This window comes from Equus asinus, chromosome 3 (assembly GCF_041296235.1).
Source record: "Equus asinus isolate D_3611 breed Donkey chromosome 3, EquAss-T2T_v2, whole genome shotgun sequence".
NCBI lineage: Eukaryota > Metazoa > Chordata > Mammalia > Perissodactyla > Equidae > Equus > Equus asinus.
Window position 1 is genome coordinate 99,371,505 of NC_091792.1, and position 16,633 is coordinate 99,388,137.

General features: G+C 38.7%; 1 protein-coding gene across 1 annotated transcript; it reads left to right on the top strand.

The window, feature by feature from the left end:
• The first annotated feature begins 5,971 nt into the window (after positions 1-5,971).
• Positions 5,972-6,798, top strand: NAA11 (N-alpha-acetyltransferase 11, NatA catalytic subunit). The gene has a single exon (XM_070506577.1). The coding sequence runs from the start codon at positions 6,109-6,111 to the stop codon at positions 6,796-6,798; it is 690 nt and encodes a 229-aa protein (XP_070362678.1). The 5' UTR covers positions 5,972-6,108.
• Positions 6,799-16,633: the final 9,835 nt, after the last annotated feature.

The window sequence follows — 16,633 nt, forward strand, 5'->3', positions numbered from 1 at the left end:
TCATGGAATAAAATACGTCAGGGAAGTTTTAAAGAACTCTGGTTCTATAACTAACAAAACAATTTACAAGTCTTTTCTTAATCCAATTATTTCAAAACCCATTCACAATTTCTGCTATTCTGCACCTACTGTATTTCCTTGGCCTTGCCTCCAGTTTTTGTTCTCATCAAGTATATCTATCAGTCAGCACCGTCAGGGCTTCAAGACAACTTCTTCCATAAAAAAATACATCTGATCATAATAATCCATTCCAAGAAGCTCTCATATACATTATCCCATTTCATTCTCAAAACAAAGTAGCAGGGTTGATATATAGATTTCTATCCTCTAAAGGAGAAAAGAGAAAGCCCAGAAAAGTTAAGTGATCTGCCTAAGATCAGGGCTAAACAAATGATTGAACCAAGAACGGAAGGTGTTTCTTCTCACGATGCCCAGCATGGTTCCTTAAAGTCACCTCTTCTCTTTAGATGTATCAGCTGGGCTCTGGTCATCACTCTCCCTTTATTGTTATTCTTCACTCCCCAATCTGTTTCCAAGCACTAATGTTTATGAGCTTGCTGACACAATACTAACTACAAGTGACTTCTGATGATCTCCAAAGCCCTCATAGTGCCTTACTTCCTAATGGCACTTAGAGACAACCAAAGCTTATGTGAAAATAATGTGGGCCTGATGAAACAGGTTTCTGGTACCTCTGTCAGCAGGAGTTTTATAGATTTAAAGAGGTCTTCCTTTCTCATGTCTGAGAACAGTGAACCATGACTGTCTCTGAATATTTTGCCTTATCTTTCATTAGTGGCTGGAGTATTTAGGCTCTGTATGTCACACTGGGAAAATAATATAAAATTTAAATTTACACTAAAAACATACTCAATTACTATAATTCCTCTCAGTCAGGGACTAGCCAGAAAACCACTCTAGGTAATTTAAATCGAAGAAATTTAATACACAGGTAATGAGGGATGGAAGAGCTAAAAAGCCACCAGGGGTTGGTGAAGCAACCAAAAGATTAGCAGTTCCAAGAAGCCACTATCATTTCTAGGGCTGGAGGGACAAAGGGGAAAAGTCTTATTACCAGAGACTGGAAGCCATGGTTGCCTCGTAGGAAAATTAGAACTCATCAGAGGCTGTCTAGTGGGGAACTAAAACCACAGAGGAAACCAGCCACTGCAGGAAGATATCATCGAAGGCTAAGCTAGTAGGCGAGAAACACCCTGGCTTCTCCCATCCTTCCTCTCTCCCATCTCCTCTGTTCCCCCCAGGCCTCCATTGACCAAAGCTACCTGAAAACTGGCTGGTAAGTAAGTCTTAGAAACAGTTTGTGGGTTAAGTGTTGGAAATGAATATTAGTACAACAAACAATGAACAAACCACTTCTCAAGGCATAAAAGAGAAATTTAGAGCTGTAAACTGATTGCTAAATTATGTCCAATTTACTTTTCTTTTATATAACGAAAATGATCTGCAAATCTCTGAGTAGCCTAGACATTGTAGCATTTGGTAGATAATGTAGTTGGTTAGAGAAAATAATGCTAAGTATAAAAAGTGATGTAGCGTAAGTACCATCATATTTTCTCATTACACACTTTAAGCAACAATAATGGATATCATTACATAAAAATATGTACTACAATCATACAATTTATTTAAACTGCATAAAGAAAGGATTTACTTAGCCTGTCTTAATACATTTATACGTCCAATTACATATTCATTATATAAGCATTCAGTCAAGACCTACTATGCGGCATGCAATTTGCTAGTCCCTAGATGAATAACTATTTTCACAAGACAGGAAAATATCCTCAAGAAACAAAGAGGATAGGAATTAAGAACAAAGTAAATGATACACATATAACACGGACATGATCGAGAGGAACACACAAATAAGGAAGTAATTCATTCTTCCTGGGGGAGGGAGTCAAAGAAGACTGCACAGAAGAGAGAATGTCTGAGCCAAATCTGAAAAGCTAGGGAAAGAGTCAAAGCAAATCGTCTGTCTCTCTGAAGTTTTCCAAGCTCTCCTCCCAAATACACAACGATCATTACAGTGACTGCTCACACACCACCTTCTGATCAATTATAACGCTGAATCATCTGCTTACTTCAAGAAAATGCTTGAAAATAATCCCTCACATTTCCATCCACTTGGCAATGCAAGAAACCCAGCAGAGATATTCACAATGTTAAAGATCTCCAAGCAGTACATGCTACAGTGTTACCTCGTTTTCTGTCATTCCCAGCCCTGTCCCCTTGCTATCCTGCTTCCTACATACTGCTGAATATTCTACAGCAGTGGACCTTTGTTCTCATCTGTTTTCTTTACCAACACAACCCAAAAGCCACACAGACCTGCATTTCACATTGACTCAAATTCCTTGAGGCTATAATGAAAGACTTACTTTGTTTTCCCATATTTGGAAAGAATTTAGATAACAGTTTGTATCCTGGAAACTCTGCCCTTAATCCAAGATGTTGAAGAACTTCCGTTAGCCACCCCCTCACTGGAAGATAAAATACCTAAATCCTCCTGCTTGTGTAGACCTTCCGTGTTACAAAGACTCTAAAAAAATACATGGCGGTGCCTGTCCCAGATTCATTACTTGGGATATTACATACCTAAACTGACAGGAGTGAGGTCATCTTCTAGAATAAAAATCAGTCTCAGGGGCCCAAGGCCCACCTAAATTTCACAAATGTCCCCCCTGTTAGGTATAGCTAACTAGTGCTTACATAGCACATTGGATATGCTTCTAATCCAAAACTTCTACTGCATCCAATTTAAACTGACATCCCAGAGCTACGACTTTTGTCACAAGAAGCCAAAGAGGCTTTTATCTCTTTTTAAAAGAACTTTGTACAGAACATCAGCATTAAGTGTTCTTGGTAACCATAAGCCTGTATACTTTTATGCTGTGAGAAAAAAGGAACTGTTTTAGGTGTGAACACAGATTCATGAAGACAAAGAACGGCCCATTGCTTGATATGAGTCAGCTCTGCCCTGAGTCAGTCCTTGCCTTCAGCTGCTGTTCTGATGGAGGCTTCCCCCAGGTTGGTCTTAAGCACCTCTCTGACTATAGCTATTCCTCACACAGTCACAGCACTCCTAAAGATACAAAAACATTCTAATGTTAACCTAACAAAATATGCAATTTTATTCCTCTCTGCAGACAGAGAAGGCTGGGATCATGTTAAACCCAGCCTCTTTGCTCCTGTTTCAATGCAAGGGGAGTTTCATGACTGTCTTATGGCCACTGCCCACTGTTTAAACCAAAAGTTAACTTCAAACATTTTTTTCCCAAAATTATTGATCTTGTATTTTGTGTAGATATGCGCTATCAGTGGCCAGAAAAAAGTTGGTTTGGAATATGTAGTAGCATGAGAACATAGAAAGTTATTCTTTGTTCTCTATTCTTACTTACCCGCAATTGAATTTATAATCTTTGGTGTTGTTTATGATTATGGACAATGAAGGAAACAACGAGAGTTTATCACCTCAGTAGGTATAAAAAATGTTTATTTGCCCATTCATTGATGATCTGTTATATATCATACAATTCCCTTATAACACAGCTATTATAAACTATGTTGCTCTCCCGACGACTTAGGCCTGGGAATGCTTTGGCTCACACTGTAGCCAAAGTGACTGCCATTTTCCCTTTCTAGGTCCAACTGGTTGCCTCTGAAAACTCTTTTTGTTGTTGCTTTATTCTAAGATTAGCCCTCAGATTCAGGATTAAATGGAATTAACCAAACAAATGAAACTTACTAATTAATAGAGTGCCCTTTCTTCCCAAATCTGTATGGGCCCAAGGATCTTCTTCATCCTCCTTTCCAGGACCACGGAATGAGAAAGATAAACAAAAGAGATGACAGCACAAATGATAGGTAAATAATTGATATGTGAGTTTGAAATCTTCTAAATTGGTCTATTTTGTTACACCTGCCCCATTTGTAAAGCCTATGTTTTAGGAAGTCCAGTAATGACACAATGTTCCTATAGAAGAATACAGTGTTTTCTTCTCACATTCTGTGACTCAAATTCTGTGAACTCAAATTCTGGCAGTCCATGCTTCTTTTAAGAAGAAGTCCATGCTTCTATTACAGAAGAATCAACCATAATCTTCTGGATTATCTTTTAGAGCTATCTCATCTCAAAGCACATATCCCTGTCCATGGAGTGAGGTATAACATAAAGGAGAATTTCAGAATGGGAAGAATACTGGAAAATAACTTTTACAATGTATAGAGTTGATCAAAACATCAAGAAGCTAAAATCTTATCTTAAATCTTAGAATATATTAATAAAACCACAGCTAATTTTTAAATTACAACAAAAAATAGTGGCTATTCAAAATGAAACATAGGATTTATGACAAAGGCAACAATGCAATACAGGGGAGAAAGGATGATTTTTTTCATTTAATGGTGCTAGATGAATAGATATCCATATAGGCAAAAAAAAAAAAAAAAAAAAACCCAGCTGAACCTCTGCATCACAACACACAAAAACAAATTCCCACAGATTGAATATCTAAACAAAAAACGTAAAACAATAAAGTTTTCAGGAAAACAAAAACATAGAAGAACATCTCTGTGATATTGGAGTAGGCAAAGATTTCTTAAAAAGGACACAAAAAGCACTAACCGTGAAATTTAAAAACTGGACAAATTTGACTATTTTAAAATTCCTACTTGATGTCAAAAAATCACCACTAAGAGAGTGAAAAATCAACCAACAAAGTAGGTTGCTATTCAGTATAAATATATCTGACAAAGGATTCATATCCAGAATATATACATTTTAAAAACTCTTGGGGGCTGGCCCGATGGCATAGTGGTTAAGTTCACATGCTCCACTTCAGTGGCCTAGGGTCTCAGGTTCAGATCCCCTATGCGGACCTACATACCACTCCTCAAGCAATGCTGTGACAGGGTCCCATATACAAAAAATAGAAGAAGATTGGCACAGATGTTAGTTCAGGGCCAATCTTCCTCACCAAAAAAAAAACCCTCTTAAACATTAATGAGAAAAAGACACACAACCCAATAGAAAAATGAACAAAAGACTTGCACAAGTGCTTCACAAAAAAGAACACAGAATGGCTAATAAGCATGTAAAAATGGTGCTCAATGTCATTAGTCATCAGGGAAATGCAAAAGAAAATGACAGTGTAATACCACCACATACACAAGAATGGCTAAAATGAAAAAGATGGGGAAATACGAAATGTTGAGGAGAATGTAGAGCAACCACTTTGGAAAATTGCTTGGCAGTATATATAAATATTGAACATCATAATATCTTCTGATCCAGTAGTTCTAATCCTGGGTAAATATGCACGTGTCAACAAAAGACATGTTCTAAAACACTTAGCTACACTAATCATACCATTCTCAAACTGAAAATAATACAAATGGCCAGAATCAACGGAATGGGTGAATAGATTGTGATATATTTAGGCAATGAAATATCAAACGGAAGAGAGTAGGAAGAACTCCCAATTACACAGAAGGTAGCTGAAACAAATACTGAGTGGGAAAAAAGCAACATAAAAAGAGCGTAGGCACTATGATTCCATTTATATAAAGACTGTTAGAAGTTTAGGTGATAATTACTCGGGGACACTGGGGTAGGGGATACTGCAAAGGGACATGAGGGCAGATTTCTGGGATGCGTGTAACGTTCTGGCTCTAGATCTAAAGTCTGGTTACATGGCTTTATTCAGTTCGTGAAAATTTACCCAGATGTATCTAAACTAAAAAGTTAAACTGAAACAAATAAAGCAATAATGACACGCAAGGATGAAACATTTAAAACCTACGAGATCAAAATGAACTGCACTTGCCCACCCCCTAAGCCTCGCGCGCACGCACAATGAAGCAAGCACTTCATTGGCTGGAACTAGGTGGCGTACTTCCGGAAGCCGCATGTAAGCACCGCCCCTTCCGTCTCCCGGTCCTCCCGCCTTCCAGCCGTCCAGCCCCGCGGCTTCGGCTTCAGGCCCCCTGGACTCGAGCCTTCGAGGCAGACGGTGCCCCTTGGGCTTGGCAGTCACCTCTTTCCCGCTCGCCGCTGTCGCAGCCGGCTCGCTCCCCGCCGCCATCATGAACATCCGCAATGCTCGGCCCGACGACCTGATGAACATGCAGCACTGCAACCTCCTTTGCCTTCCCGAGAACTACCAGATGAAATACTATTTCTACCACGGCCTTTCCTGGCCCCAGCTCTCCTACATCGCTGAGGACGAGGACGGGAAGATCGTGGGCTACGTCCTGGCCAAAATGGAGGAGGACCCAGACGATGTCCCCCATGGGCATATCACCTCGCTGGCCGTGAAGCGTTCCCACCGGCGCCTCGGCCTGGCCCAGAAGCTAATGGACCAGGCCTCGCGGGCCATGATAGAGAACTTTAGCGCCCAGTACGTGTCCCTACACGTCCGGAAGAGTAACCGGGCAGCCCTGCACCTCTATTCGAACACCCTCAACTTTCAGGTCAGTGAAGTGGAACCCAAATACTATGCAGATGGCGAAGATGCTTATGCTATGAAGCGGGATCTCGCGCAGATGGCAGATGAGCTGAGAAGGCAGCTGGAGCAGAGGAAGGGTGGGTATGTGGTGGGCTCCACGGAGAACCAGGAGACTCAGGGCAGCACACATCCTGGTTCCGAAGAGGCCTGCCAGGAGCAGAAGATCTCGGCCGCCGACGATAGTGGCAGTGACAGTAAGGAGCCCCGCGAGTCCCCGGAGAGCACCGATGTCCAGGACAGCTCAGAAGACTCAGATTCCGCCTCCTAGAGCCTGCTTAAGGTATTCTCTCTTCCCTGACCCAGTCCCTTCCTAGCCTAAGTCCCTGCACCATACCTCGGCCTGCTCAGTCCCATCCTTCGCATCCCGTTGTAGCCCTACTGGGGTTCCCAGTGAAAACCGCCGGATGACCCTGCGGAGGAGTGTAGAGGGAGTTGGGGGAAACTCATTGCTCACTATTGAAAATTAATAGGACTCCAGTTTCTATGCTGAAAGTAGATTAAATTCAGGAAAAGAAACAAGATTTATCCTGCCTTTTTGGTATGACATATTTCAGGGCATCCACGTGGTTGAAAGAAATTTCTTCTTTATAGAATTATAGCTAATAAATGCAGAAAGAATGATAGAATTATAAAATTACAGTTTTGCAGCTTTTGATGAAATAATAGATCTAGCCAGCTGTCAGCAGTGGCTAATAGTATTAGGTGAAAGTTGGAGTGCTTTGTGATGATGGGTCAGACTAAACACTTTAAGTCACTGGTCAAGTGTAACGTCACTAAAAGGGAGACAAATATGTGCCTCCTAATGCAATAGAAAGTGCACGGTAACACCTATGAAATATTTTTGCCAGAAGAACATTTTATATATATAATTTATAGTTGTGTGTGTGCATGTGTGTCTATATAATTCATCTTGAATCCAAACAAGGCTCTAGATCTATCTAACATTTTTATTAAAAAAAAAAAAGAGGGACATGTTAAACTATACCATGATGCAATCAGCCGAATCCAGAATGAGAAAATTTTACAGAACAAATGACCTGCTTTCCTCAACAAATAAATGTCATTTTTTAAAACAGAGGAAGGAATTTATAACAACCTTTAGAGAGATATTTACCAAATGCCACCATTCTGGACATTGTTTGGATGCTGATTTAAATAAGCCAAATATAAGACCTTTTGAGACAGCTAGGCAAAATCTGAACACAGCCTGTATGCTGTTAAGCAATTGTTAATAATTTTGTTAGGAGAACTAAATGGTATTGTAGTATTATGTTAAAAAAATTCTTAGCCATTAGAGATACGTACTGAAATAATTAGAGGTGCAATATTATGAGGCCTAGGATTTACTTTAAAAGACTCCAGGAAACAACAACAACAAGGAAAGGTTGAGGATGGGGAAATAGATAAAATAAAAATGGCAACATATGATAATTGTTGAAATTCGGTACTGGGTACTTGCGGGGATCATTATGCTAGTCTTTATTCTTTTGAATGTGTGAAAATTAACATGAAAAGTCAAAGAACAAAAACAATTATACTTCCTAATACACCTTAATATTAATACTAAGCAGCCACTAAAAAGTAGTTTTAAAAGACTTTAATTTACATGAAGGAACTTTGTAACACCTTAAGAATTTCAAGGGTCAGTGAGCTGCTGTCAATTTAGAAATTTTGACTTCTAAACCTAGTCACCTTACCCTTACATGTGAAAAAGGCAACAGCTTTCTCATAACGAACTCCAGGCATGAGTGACATACACTGCATGTAATTAAAATAAATGCTGTTTGGTTAATGTATTTATTCATAAAAATTTTTATTTACCAGGCATGAGACTTGGAGCTTGGTATACAACAGTGATCAGGACGGGCTGATGTTTACATTATGTAGCATCTAAGAATAAACGGACTGTATTTTTTATACATTTTAATGCTGAAACCCAAACTGTATAGCACACTAACCTCATTTTATTTTCACTCACTTATAGTTCCCTAAATTATAAAAATTTACATATAGTAAATTCATCCAGATTAGAAAGAGTCTATCCTCAGAGGAGTCTTTGTGTCTGGCTTTTAATAACCGGAAGGTTTCCTGGTGACTGATTCATTTGGTCTAAGATTAAGATAAAGGCAGCAGAACAGTGTAAAGGGAAGGTAAAATTAAACAACACTTAATGCCATGAGAGAAGAGTTATCAAATTCACACCTGCTTTAAAAACTCTGGAGGGCTCTATCAAGACTATTTTATTTAAATCAACCAGCCTTTAAAAAAATTACCGATTTTCGAATTCATTTATAGAAGGACTTAGGTAATATTGATCTCATCTTTGTGGTTATTGGCTTCCTTCAATTGTTACACTCTAGCTGAGAAAGATTTTAAGTAGAACAGAGCTAATTGGAGATTGCTTTAAAACAATTAAAAAAATATATAAATATATGAAATTTGATGAATTCTGAAGCACTTAATATCTGCTATGAGAAACAAAAATAACTGCCACCCTCGTAGGGGAAGAGAAAATAATAAGACATAAGAAAATTATTGTGTGGCAGTTATAAATCTGTGTCCAAATTCAGGAATAATTGAAATGTTTCTTTATATTATTATAATTAAACTTTATTTCTAAGTTGAAGGAGATGTTTCCTATACTTAGCATCACTGTCCTTCCAGGTTGTTATCTGCTGAGACATCTTCATTGGCCCCATCTAATCTTTGGTCCTCATTATTCACTTTTGGAGCCTTTCCAACCAGAGACCTTTTCAGGTCTCAGGTGCTCTCTGCCCTGTTTGGGCCATTTTGGTAGCAAGGGTGTTAGTCTGTGTAGGCTAACTGTTCTAAAAAATAACCCCCAATTCTCAATAACTTAACACAATAAGAGCTTATTTCTCACATCACAGTTCATTGTGGGTCAGTAGTGTGGGGAGGTGGGGGGGAGAGGAGAAGAGGGGCCCTGTGCCATGAAGTCCAAGGAACCATCTAGAACACCTTCTTAATTTTTGTTCCACAGCCCCCTTTGGCAATCTGGTGAAGCCTGAGGACCCCTTCTGAGAAAACTGTTTTTTAAAAGGCATAAAAATCATATAGGATTACAAAGGAAACCAATTGTATTGAAATATAGTTATCAAACTGTTTTTAAATACATTTATTTATTTATGTGCCTTTTTATTAGCGTATGCAATAAAAAATCTAGCAATGGGTCTAATAGTTACTGTTACTTCAAAGAAAATTTGATTGTAAATGATATTTTGAGATACCTCCAACAGCTGTAATATAATATGAAAAGATGTGATTTTTATTGGTGACAAAGTCACAAGTATTGCTAATACTATTATGCATAGGCGCCCGCATTCATCATTGAAGGAAATGCTAAGTTCAGTTAGAAGTTAATGAAAATGCAGAATTTTTTTTGTTCCAAATCCAAAGGTCATGGTTCTCCTAAATTCTGTTAATGGATTCCAGGTTAAAAACCCCTGATTCAATGACTCTGCCATTTTCTAGAATTGTGTGTCCTCCACTGGCTCATATACATTCTGCTTGCAGATAAAGGAAGAGAATGCACATAGAGGTTCATATAGGTTTTAAAAGTCAGTCCCATTTCACCAACTAACTGCAGGGGAGGCTAGGAAATAGAGTTTAGCTGTGTGCCCGGGACGAAAAGGAATGAGATGGTAACCACACAGCATAGTTTCTGCAACAATGGGAAACATCCTAGTGGTGCTCTGGGCTATAAGACGTTCTGCTTCTGTGCCCAGCTAGGACTTGGGATCATTCTGCTGCTCCCTCTCCATAGCATGGCACAGGGAACTCAGCCAGGCCAGCTAGGGCTGTCTGCTCAGTCATACGACACATATGTCTTCTGCTCTTGTACAAGCCTAGCCATGGGAAATGGATTCTGTCACCTTGCTGCCTTAATGCCTGTCGTTAAAACCTGGGAGAAAGGACCCCTCTACTCTGAAACCTCCAAAGTGTCTAAAGTTTCAGTTACCATTCGTCATGTCCATCCCTTTCACCAGGAATTCACTAGCATATATGCCTAGCTGCCTGAGTAGGAAAAGGCTGCTGTGAAGAAAGAGAGAATAGGAAAAAAATTTTAAAGGTTAATACTACAAAAGTATTACCCTGCCACAATTGTGGCGCTTCCTTCTGTGGAGCTAGAATTCAGATATCTACAGAATAAAGTCCTGAAAGAAATAACTTTTCATTTTCCCTTATCTCTTCTTTTGGGTCTGGGCAACAGAGACAGTTAAAATTAGAAGTGATGGTGAGTAGGGCAGTAGGTGAAGGAGATTGAATGTCTTCATCTACAAAATGTAATAAAAATGACCACTAACACTGTGAGAACTCACTGTTACAGGTACTATTCTAAGGACTGTGTGTGAATGGTCCCGTTTAATCCTCGTAATATGCCTCTGAAGTAGGTGCTGTTGCTCCATTTTACAGATGAGAGCTGCATGTAGTACAGATGGTAAGTGGAGAACAGGGATGCAAAGTCAGGTGGTGAGACTTCACCATGGTCAGGATTAAATGAGACAGTTCCTGTAAAGTGCTTAGCCCAATACCTCACGCACAGTTAAGTATTCTGTAAATTGTAGCTGTTAATATAATCTGTAGTAATAGTAACTATTCAGGCTCGTTTCTTTTTTTCTCCACAGTAATCAAATGATAGAATGTTGTGTATGAGCAGCAACAGTTTGCAATCTTGGAAGGGAGATGCATCTAAATGATTAAAATAGCTCTCCCTGACAAGCTGAATGTCAAAGCATTCAGCTGAATCAACGCTCATCAACGGCAAAGTTTCTAGGGAGCCATAGCAATGGAGACAGGTCAGTTCAAAACATGCTAGTTGAGGCCAGAACGCCATCAAACTGATGCTTATCTCCTGACAAGAAATATGTGCTTGATGATTAATAACACAAAAGAAAAAAAATGCAGACATCTTAGAATTTTCCATTGAGCTGGCAATATTGAGTTAACCAAGGTTACTTCAGTGACTCTCCCTTTCTGGTTTATTCTTTCTGTCGCTAAGCTGTCATCCTAACAAAAAGTTGTTAAATCTTCACATGAGCATTCACTGAAATAGACTGTTCTTAATTTTACCAGACAACTAATTATAACTGGAATGATATAATGAAATATGGAAGAAAGTTAGAGACTGACAGGCCTGGTAAATTCCTAGTCTAACCTTACCCCAGATATGCCAGAAACCATAGATTTCAAATGCAACTGCCCTCTGTGAAGATAAAGAGGGGGTTGGGAAGAGATAAAATATTGTTTTGAAATACTAATCAGAAAGATACCATTTGTTGAATTATTTATAATCTCTAACAATGTCACTTTTCAGTCAGTGTGTGATGTACATTTAGGATGACTGAAATAGCCGCTGGGGCAGAGGTAACTGGTAAAAACAGAGGTTTTTCCTAAATTGTGTACTCCCTCTGTGCTCCAGTGTATAGAATCTGCTGAGCTTTGGGATGGAAGAGGTAAAAGAGGATATTAAAAATTCTGTGAAATGGCACTGGTTCAAAGAGCCAGAGAAGGAGCCTTTCTGAAAACGCTCTGCAATGCTATTTCTATGGCTAAATATACTCAGAATATCATGAGATCTTTTTAAAAAGTAAAGCCATCAGAGTCTTTTTTGTGTCCATAAAGTCTTCTTAACAATTAACATATTTCTTAGGCTTCCATTGCCACCTTTAAGAAATTCTAGTAATGTAAAAATTTGAACTTAATAAGCTAATAAATTCAGGGCTATAATTTCATATTTTAAAAGGTTTCTTTATGAAAAATTTCGATACCCTTAAGCAGCAAACTATCCTAGGGCATTTATTACAATGTTATTTGACTTTTTTAATTTAATGTCTTAAAATTATCAAACAGTATTTACTGAGAAAACTAAAATAGCTATATATGATGTTTGGTTTTTATATAACTTCTTTTGCATGGCTGTCTTAACAGTATTTGAAACAAATTGAAAAGGTAATGATGATAGTGACCTAATCTCCCACATCTTATTACTCTTCCATTACAGCAAATATACTTTTTTAAAAATAAGATTTTCTATTATATGCCTCTGACTATCCTGCAACTTGACTTACTGTTGTTATTCTAGAAACCGACTTTTCTGTAATTATGACTTTGTACAAAGATGTTTTTTAACTGGTCTGTGCATCATAGTTAACCTTTATCTTATTACATCTGTGTGCATTTGATAGATGGGACAAGATAATGCACCTTTACAATTGTAAGGTTCTGTTGTTTGGTTTGGTTTTGTTTGTAGTTATTCATTACGGGCAGCAATATTCCACTGGCTTTTCTTTAACCTATATATTCCATTCACATATCACACAAACCTTTCTGCCTTATTAAGGATAAGGTCCATGTCTCATTTATGTGTTTCCTGAACTCCTGGCACATTATTCCTTCATGGTAGGTAGTCAGTAAATATTCGTTGACTGAGTAAATGAAGGAAGGAACTTCCCAAATTACCTACACAAAATTTTAAAAAAGAAAGGAGAGAAAATGTGATAAGGCACTACTTCCTATTACTTAATGTAATTAGGACACTTAAGTTATGAATGAAGAGACATAATGAGTCTCTTGGTTTCATCTCCAGGCCGCACAGAAAAAAAATATGACTTACAGAATTGGACACATTGCATCTGGTTTATCAAAAGCTAAAAAGGCCTTTCATTTCTTTAGAATTGAAATAAATTTCTTCTTGAGTAGAGTAGGATGGGCTAGAATTTGAAGATGGCAACCAAAAGTATCTTGGTTTCTTTAGGTTTAAACTAAGATTTTAGTCTTTCAATGTGCCTCCTCCTCCCCCTTTTCCTGGCAGAATTGGCTTTTAGGTGTCAGATCAAGTTCATGTGTCTTCATGGCAGGGAGGGGAAAGAGCCCTAGATCCACGTGTGAATCTGCGCTGCCATCTGAATTGTCACTGGCTTCCATGGAGAAATATCTAGTCTAGACTGGCTACTAGTATACCTTGTTGACCTGCTGCTAAAGTCTGTCTTTGGTTAACCCAGCATTTTATTCTTCTAGAGTGCTTGGAGCCCACAGCCCTCCCTTGCTGACTTGCTCTCTTTTCATTTCTCAACAGCACTGCAGGTCCTCGTGTCTCAGGCACATCTACCCTCTGAGCCCTGGCTTAGCCTGTCTACTCTGCAGCATCTGCTCTGGGGTCATCACACAGTGACCCCAATGGCTTCTCATTCTCAACAGCAACCTTCCACATGCCCTACTGGGATCATGAAGAAATACCTGGACACAAGAAGCTGCTGCACAGGAGCCAAGGAAGTTTGAGGCCTGCTGCCACAGAACCTTCCTTGGCCTACTCAGACCATGTCGCCATTTTATTCTGTTTGTAGTGGTCCTATGTTGGGTGTGCTTGTCTTGCAAGGGTTGTGTCTTCCTAGAATGCCAAACAGGAAGCAGGGCAAACTCCTGAAGCTCCTCTGCTTTCAGTTTTGCCATCATTTATCTGAGTTTTTCATCTGTGAGGGGGTAGTCAGGACCATCAAGTCAGACCTCATGCCCCTTCCTCTTCCTCCTCCTTCTTTCCTGGTAGAAGTAGTCTGTTGCCTCTTCCTTTCCCTGGGAACTCGTCCTCTGTCATATGCTCCCCTTTCTTGAGGAGGTATTCTCTTTGTCCTTCCCAGAGGGAGAAGGTGGCGAGGAAGGGCTTCTACTATGCAATCAGAACTTGGAAATTTTAAGAAAAGGACAACCAATAGTTTAATTAGGTCTAGTAGTTAAATTAGATCTAATCGGCTTGTTTGTGTACATTTGTTTTTATCTTTTTCTAATGACCTAAGTTGCCATTTATGGAGTACCTCTAATGTTCAGGCACAATGCTAGGGCCTTTATTAATAAAATATTTGATCCTCTCAGCAACCCTAGGAGGTGGGTATTATTATCCCTGTTTTACAGATGAGGAAACTGAGGCTCAAAGAAGGGAAGTAAATATCTAGGATATGAACCCAAGCCTGTTTGAATTCAAAGCCAAAGGTCCTTTCACTTTCCTACTGCTACTATTTGCATTTTATTTATAAAAGTGTGAAAACTCTAGCGAAACAGGAGAATCTACAGTTTTAAAATGTTAGGTCTTGACTTAATACATGGCAACCAAATGTCATTTGTAAATATTTATATAACCCGGCATTATAATCCCATTTACTGTTTTTCTCCAGTAAAAATAAGTGAAGACAAAGTGCTTTGACCTCTGCAGTAAAAGTCACCAGATAAATCCAGAGTTATCGTTACTTAACCTTCTTTTTATATACACTGAATGTGAATTACCATAGTATGTAACATTTCTCATGTTTAAATTTTTATGAAAACTAGTGTCTGGTTTTAAGTCAAAGCTCTGATGTTAACCATCTGATGACGAGAGGTAAATCTGTTTTCTGTAATCGTAATCAGCCCTGCTAAGCACTTCTTACACATCTGCCCCAGTGCACTCTAAGAATGCCTACCTAATAGGAGATGATTGCCTGAGGCAGATATGAAAGGTTTTTTTCCTACACAATAAGGATTTGCCATTTCCTTTGCCAATACAAACCTCTCATCTATCTTTCCATCTTTCCTTTTTTACTTTTTAATTTTCTCTTCCAACTCTAAAACCATTTTATTCCTTCCCCTCAAGCATGTGTTTATCTCTTTATTTTTAAATATTACAGCTTTCTAACATCTGTCTCTAGGGCAGCATAATCTTACTGATGAAATATTCCATGTTTTCCTTGAGCCCTTGTCAATATGTCTTCGTGTTAACTAGCTTAGCAGATGGAGAAACAGAAGGAGTAGCCTCAGCTTACCTGAATGATTTCTCTCCAGCACCAGGCACATTACTGTCTTGAGTAACTTGATGATAGGAATTGGAGTAATTGGAAAATAAGAAATGGTACCTGACTTTTGCAGTGTTATTTACTAAAACTCTTGGCTGCTTTTCTTTGTTACAGTGACATCCTTTTTCCCAGTCTCATACCAGGAGAAGGCAGAATTATAGCAACCTATCTAGTTTCAACTGTGCCTATTTAGATAATGAAAGTAAAATAAACAATAATACTAATATTGCTTTGGACATAAATTAGCATGTTCCCCAGTGGTTCCAGGGTAATAACATGATTTAGCAGCAGCAGTGGCTTTGTGTAACACTGAAATTGTGGGAGCCTGTGATACTGCTTTTTGTAATAGCATTGTTCTTTTTACATAGGACAAATTATTGTTTGTTTTTTTTAATGGACTGACTGCTTTTTACCTAAGTACAATCCTGGAGAGGCCAAAGCAAGACTGAAGCAGGGATGTAGAACAGTTCACGGTGAATGCTCCTGTCCTAGCTGGAGAGAATGACCCTCTCCCCGTCCTTTACGTGTTGCTTTAAAGAAGCTACTGGGTGGGCTCAGGTCTGTCAACAAATTGTTCAGAAATATTAATCATCAGGATGCAAAGTTTTCTTTGGCTAAAAGAGAGAAACTTGTGAATGAAGCCTGTGAGTTACCTACCTAGAATTTCTGTGATTTTTTCCTTTGGAGATAAGAACAGGGGCAAGAGCTGATCATCTAAAATAAAAATAATGGGGTGTGTGGATGTGTGGGAGAAGTACGGAGTAGTGCTGGAAGTCAGTCCAAAACCTGGGAAAATTTGGAAAGGATCAGGACTCTCAAATAGGAAAGAAGTTTTCTCAAATTTTTACGTGCAGATGAGTCATCTGGGGGATCATGTTAAAAATGTAGATTTTCTTTCAGTGGGTCTGGGGTGGGGCCTGAGTGTCTGCATTTCTAACTAGTTCCTAGACAATGCTGATGTTACTGGTCTAGTCACCACACTTTGACTAGTAGGAGTCTTAAAGCTCGTCTCCAACCCTGGAACTGCAGTCCAGACCACCTGTCACTAGCCTTTAGGTCAGTTTGGATTAGTCCCTAAATAATTCAGAATCCCATTCTTAAATACAGACTCATACAAATCCTGTTTGTCTGTGGAATTTTGTCACATAAAGTCAATGACCAAATAATTTCAATAAAAATTCCAGATATATTTCATCAAAATGTGTACAAAAAATTTATATATACATTATATGAAATGTATTGATAATAATCAACATTACATCT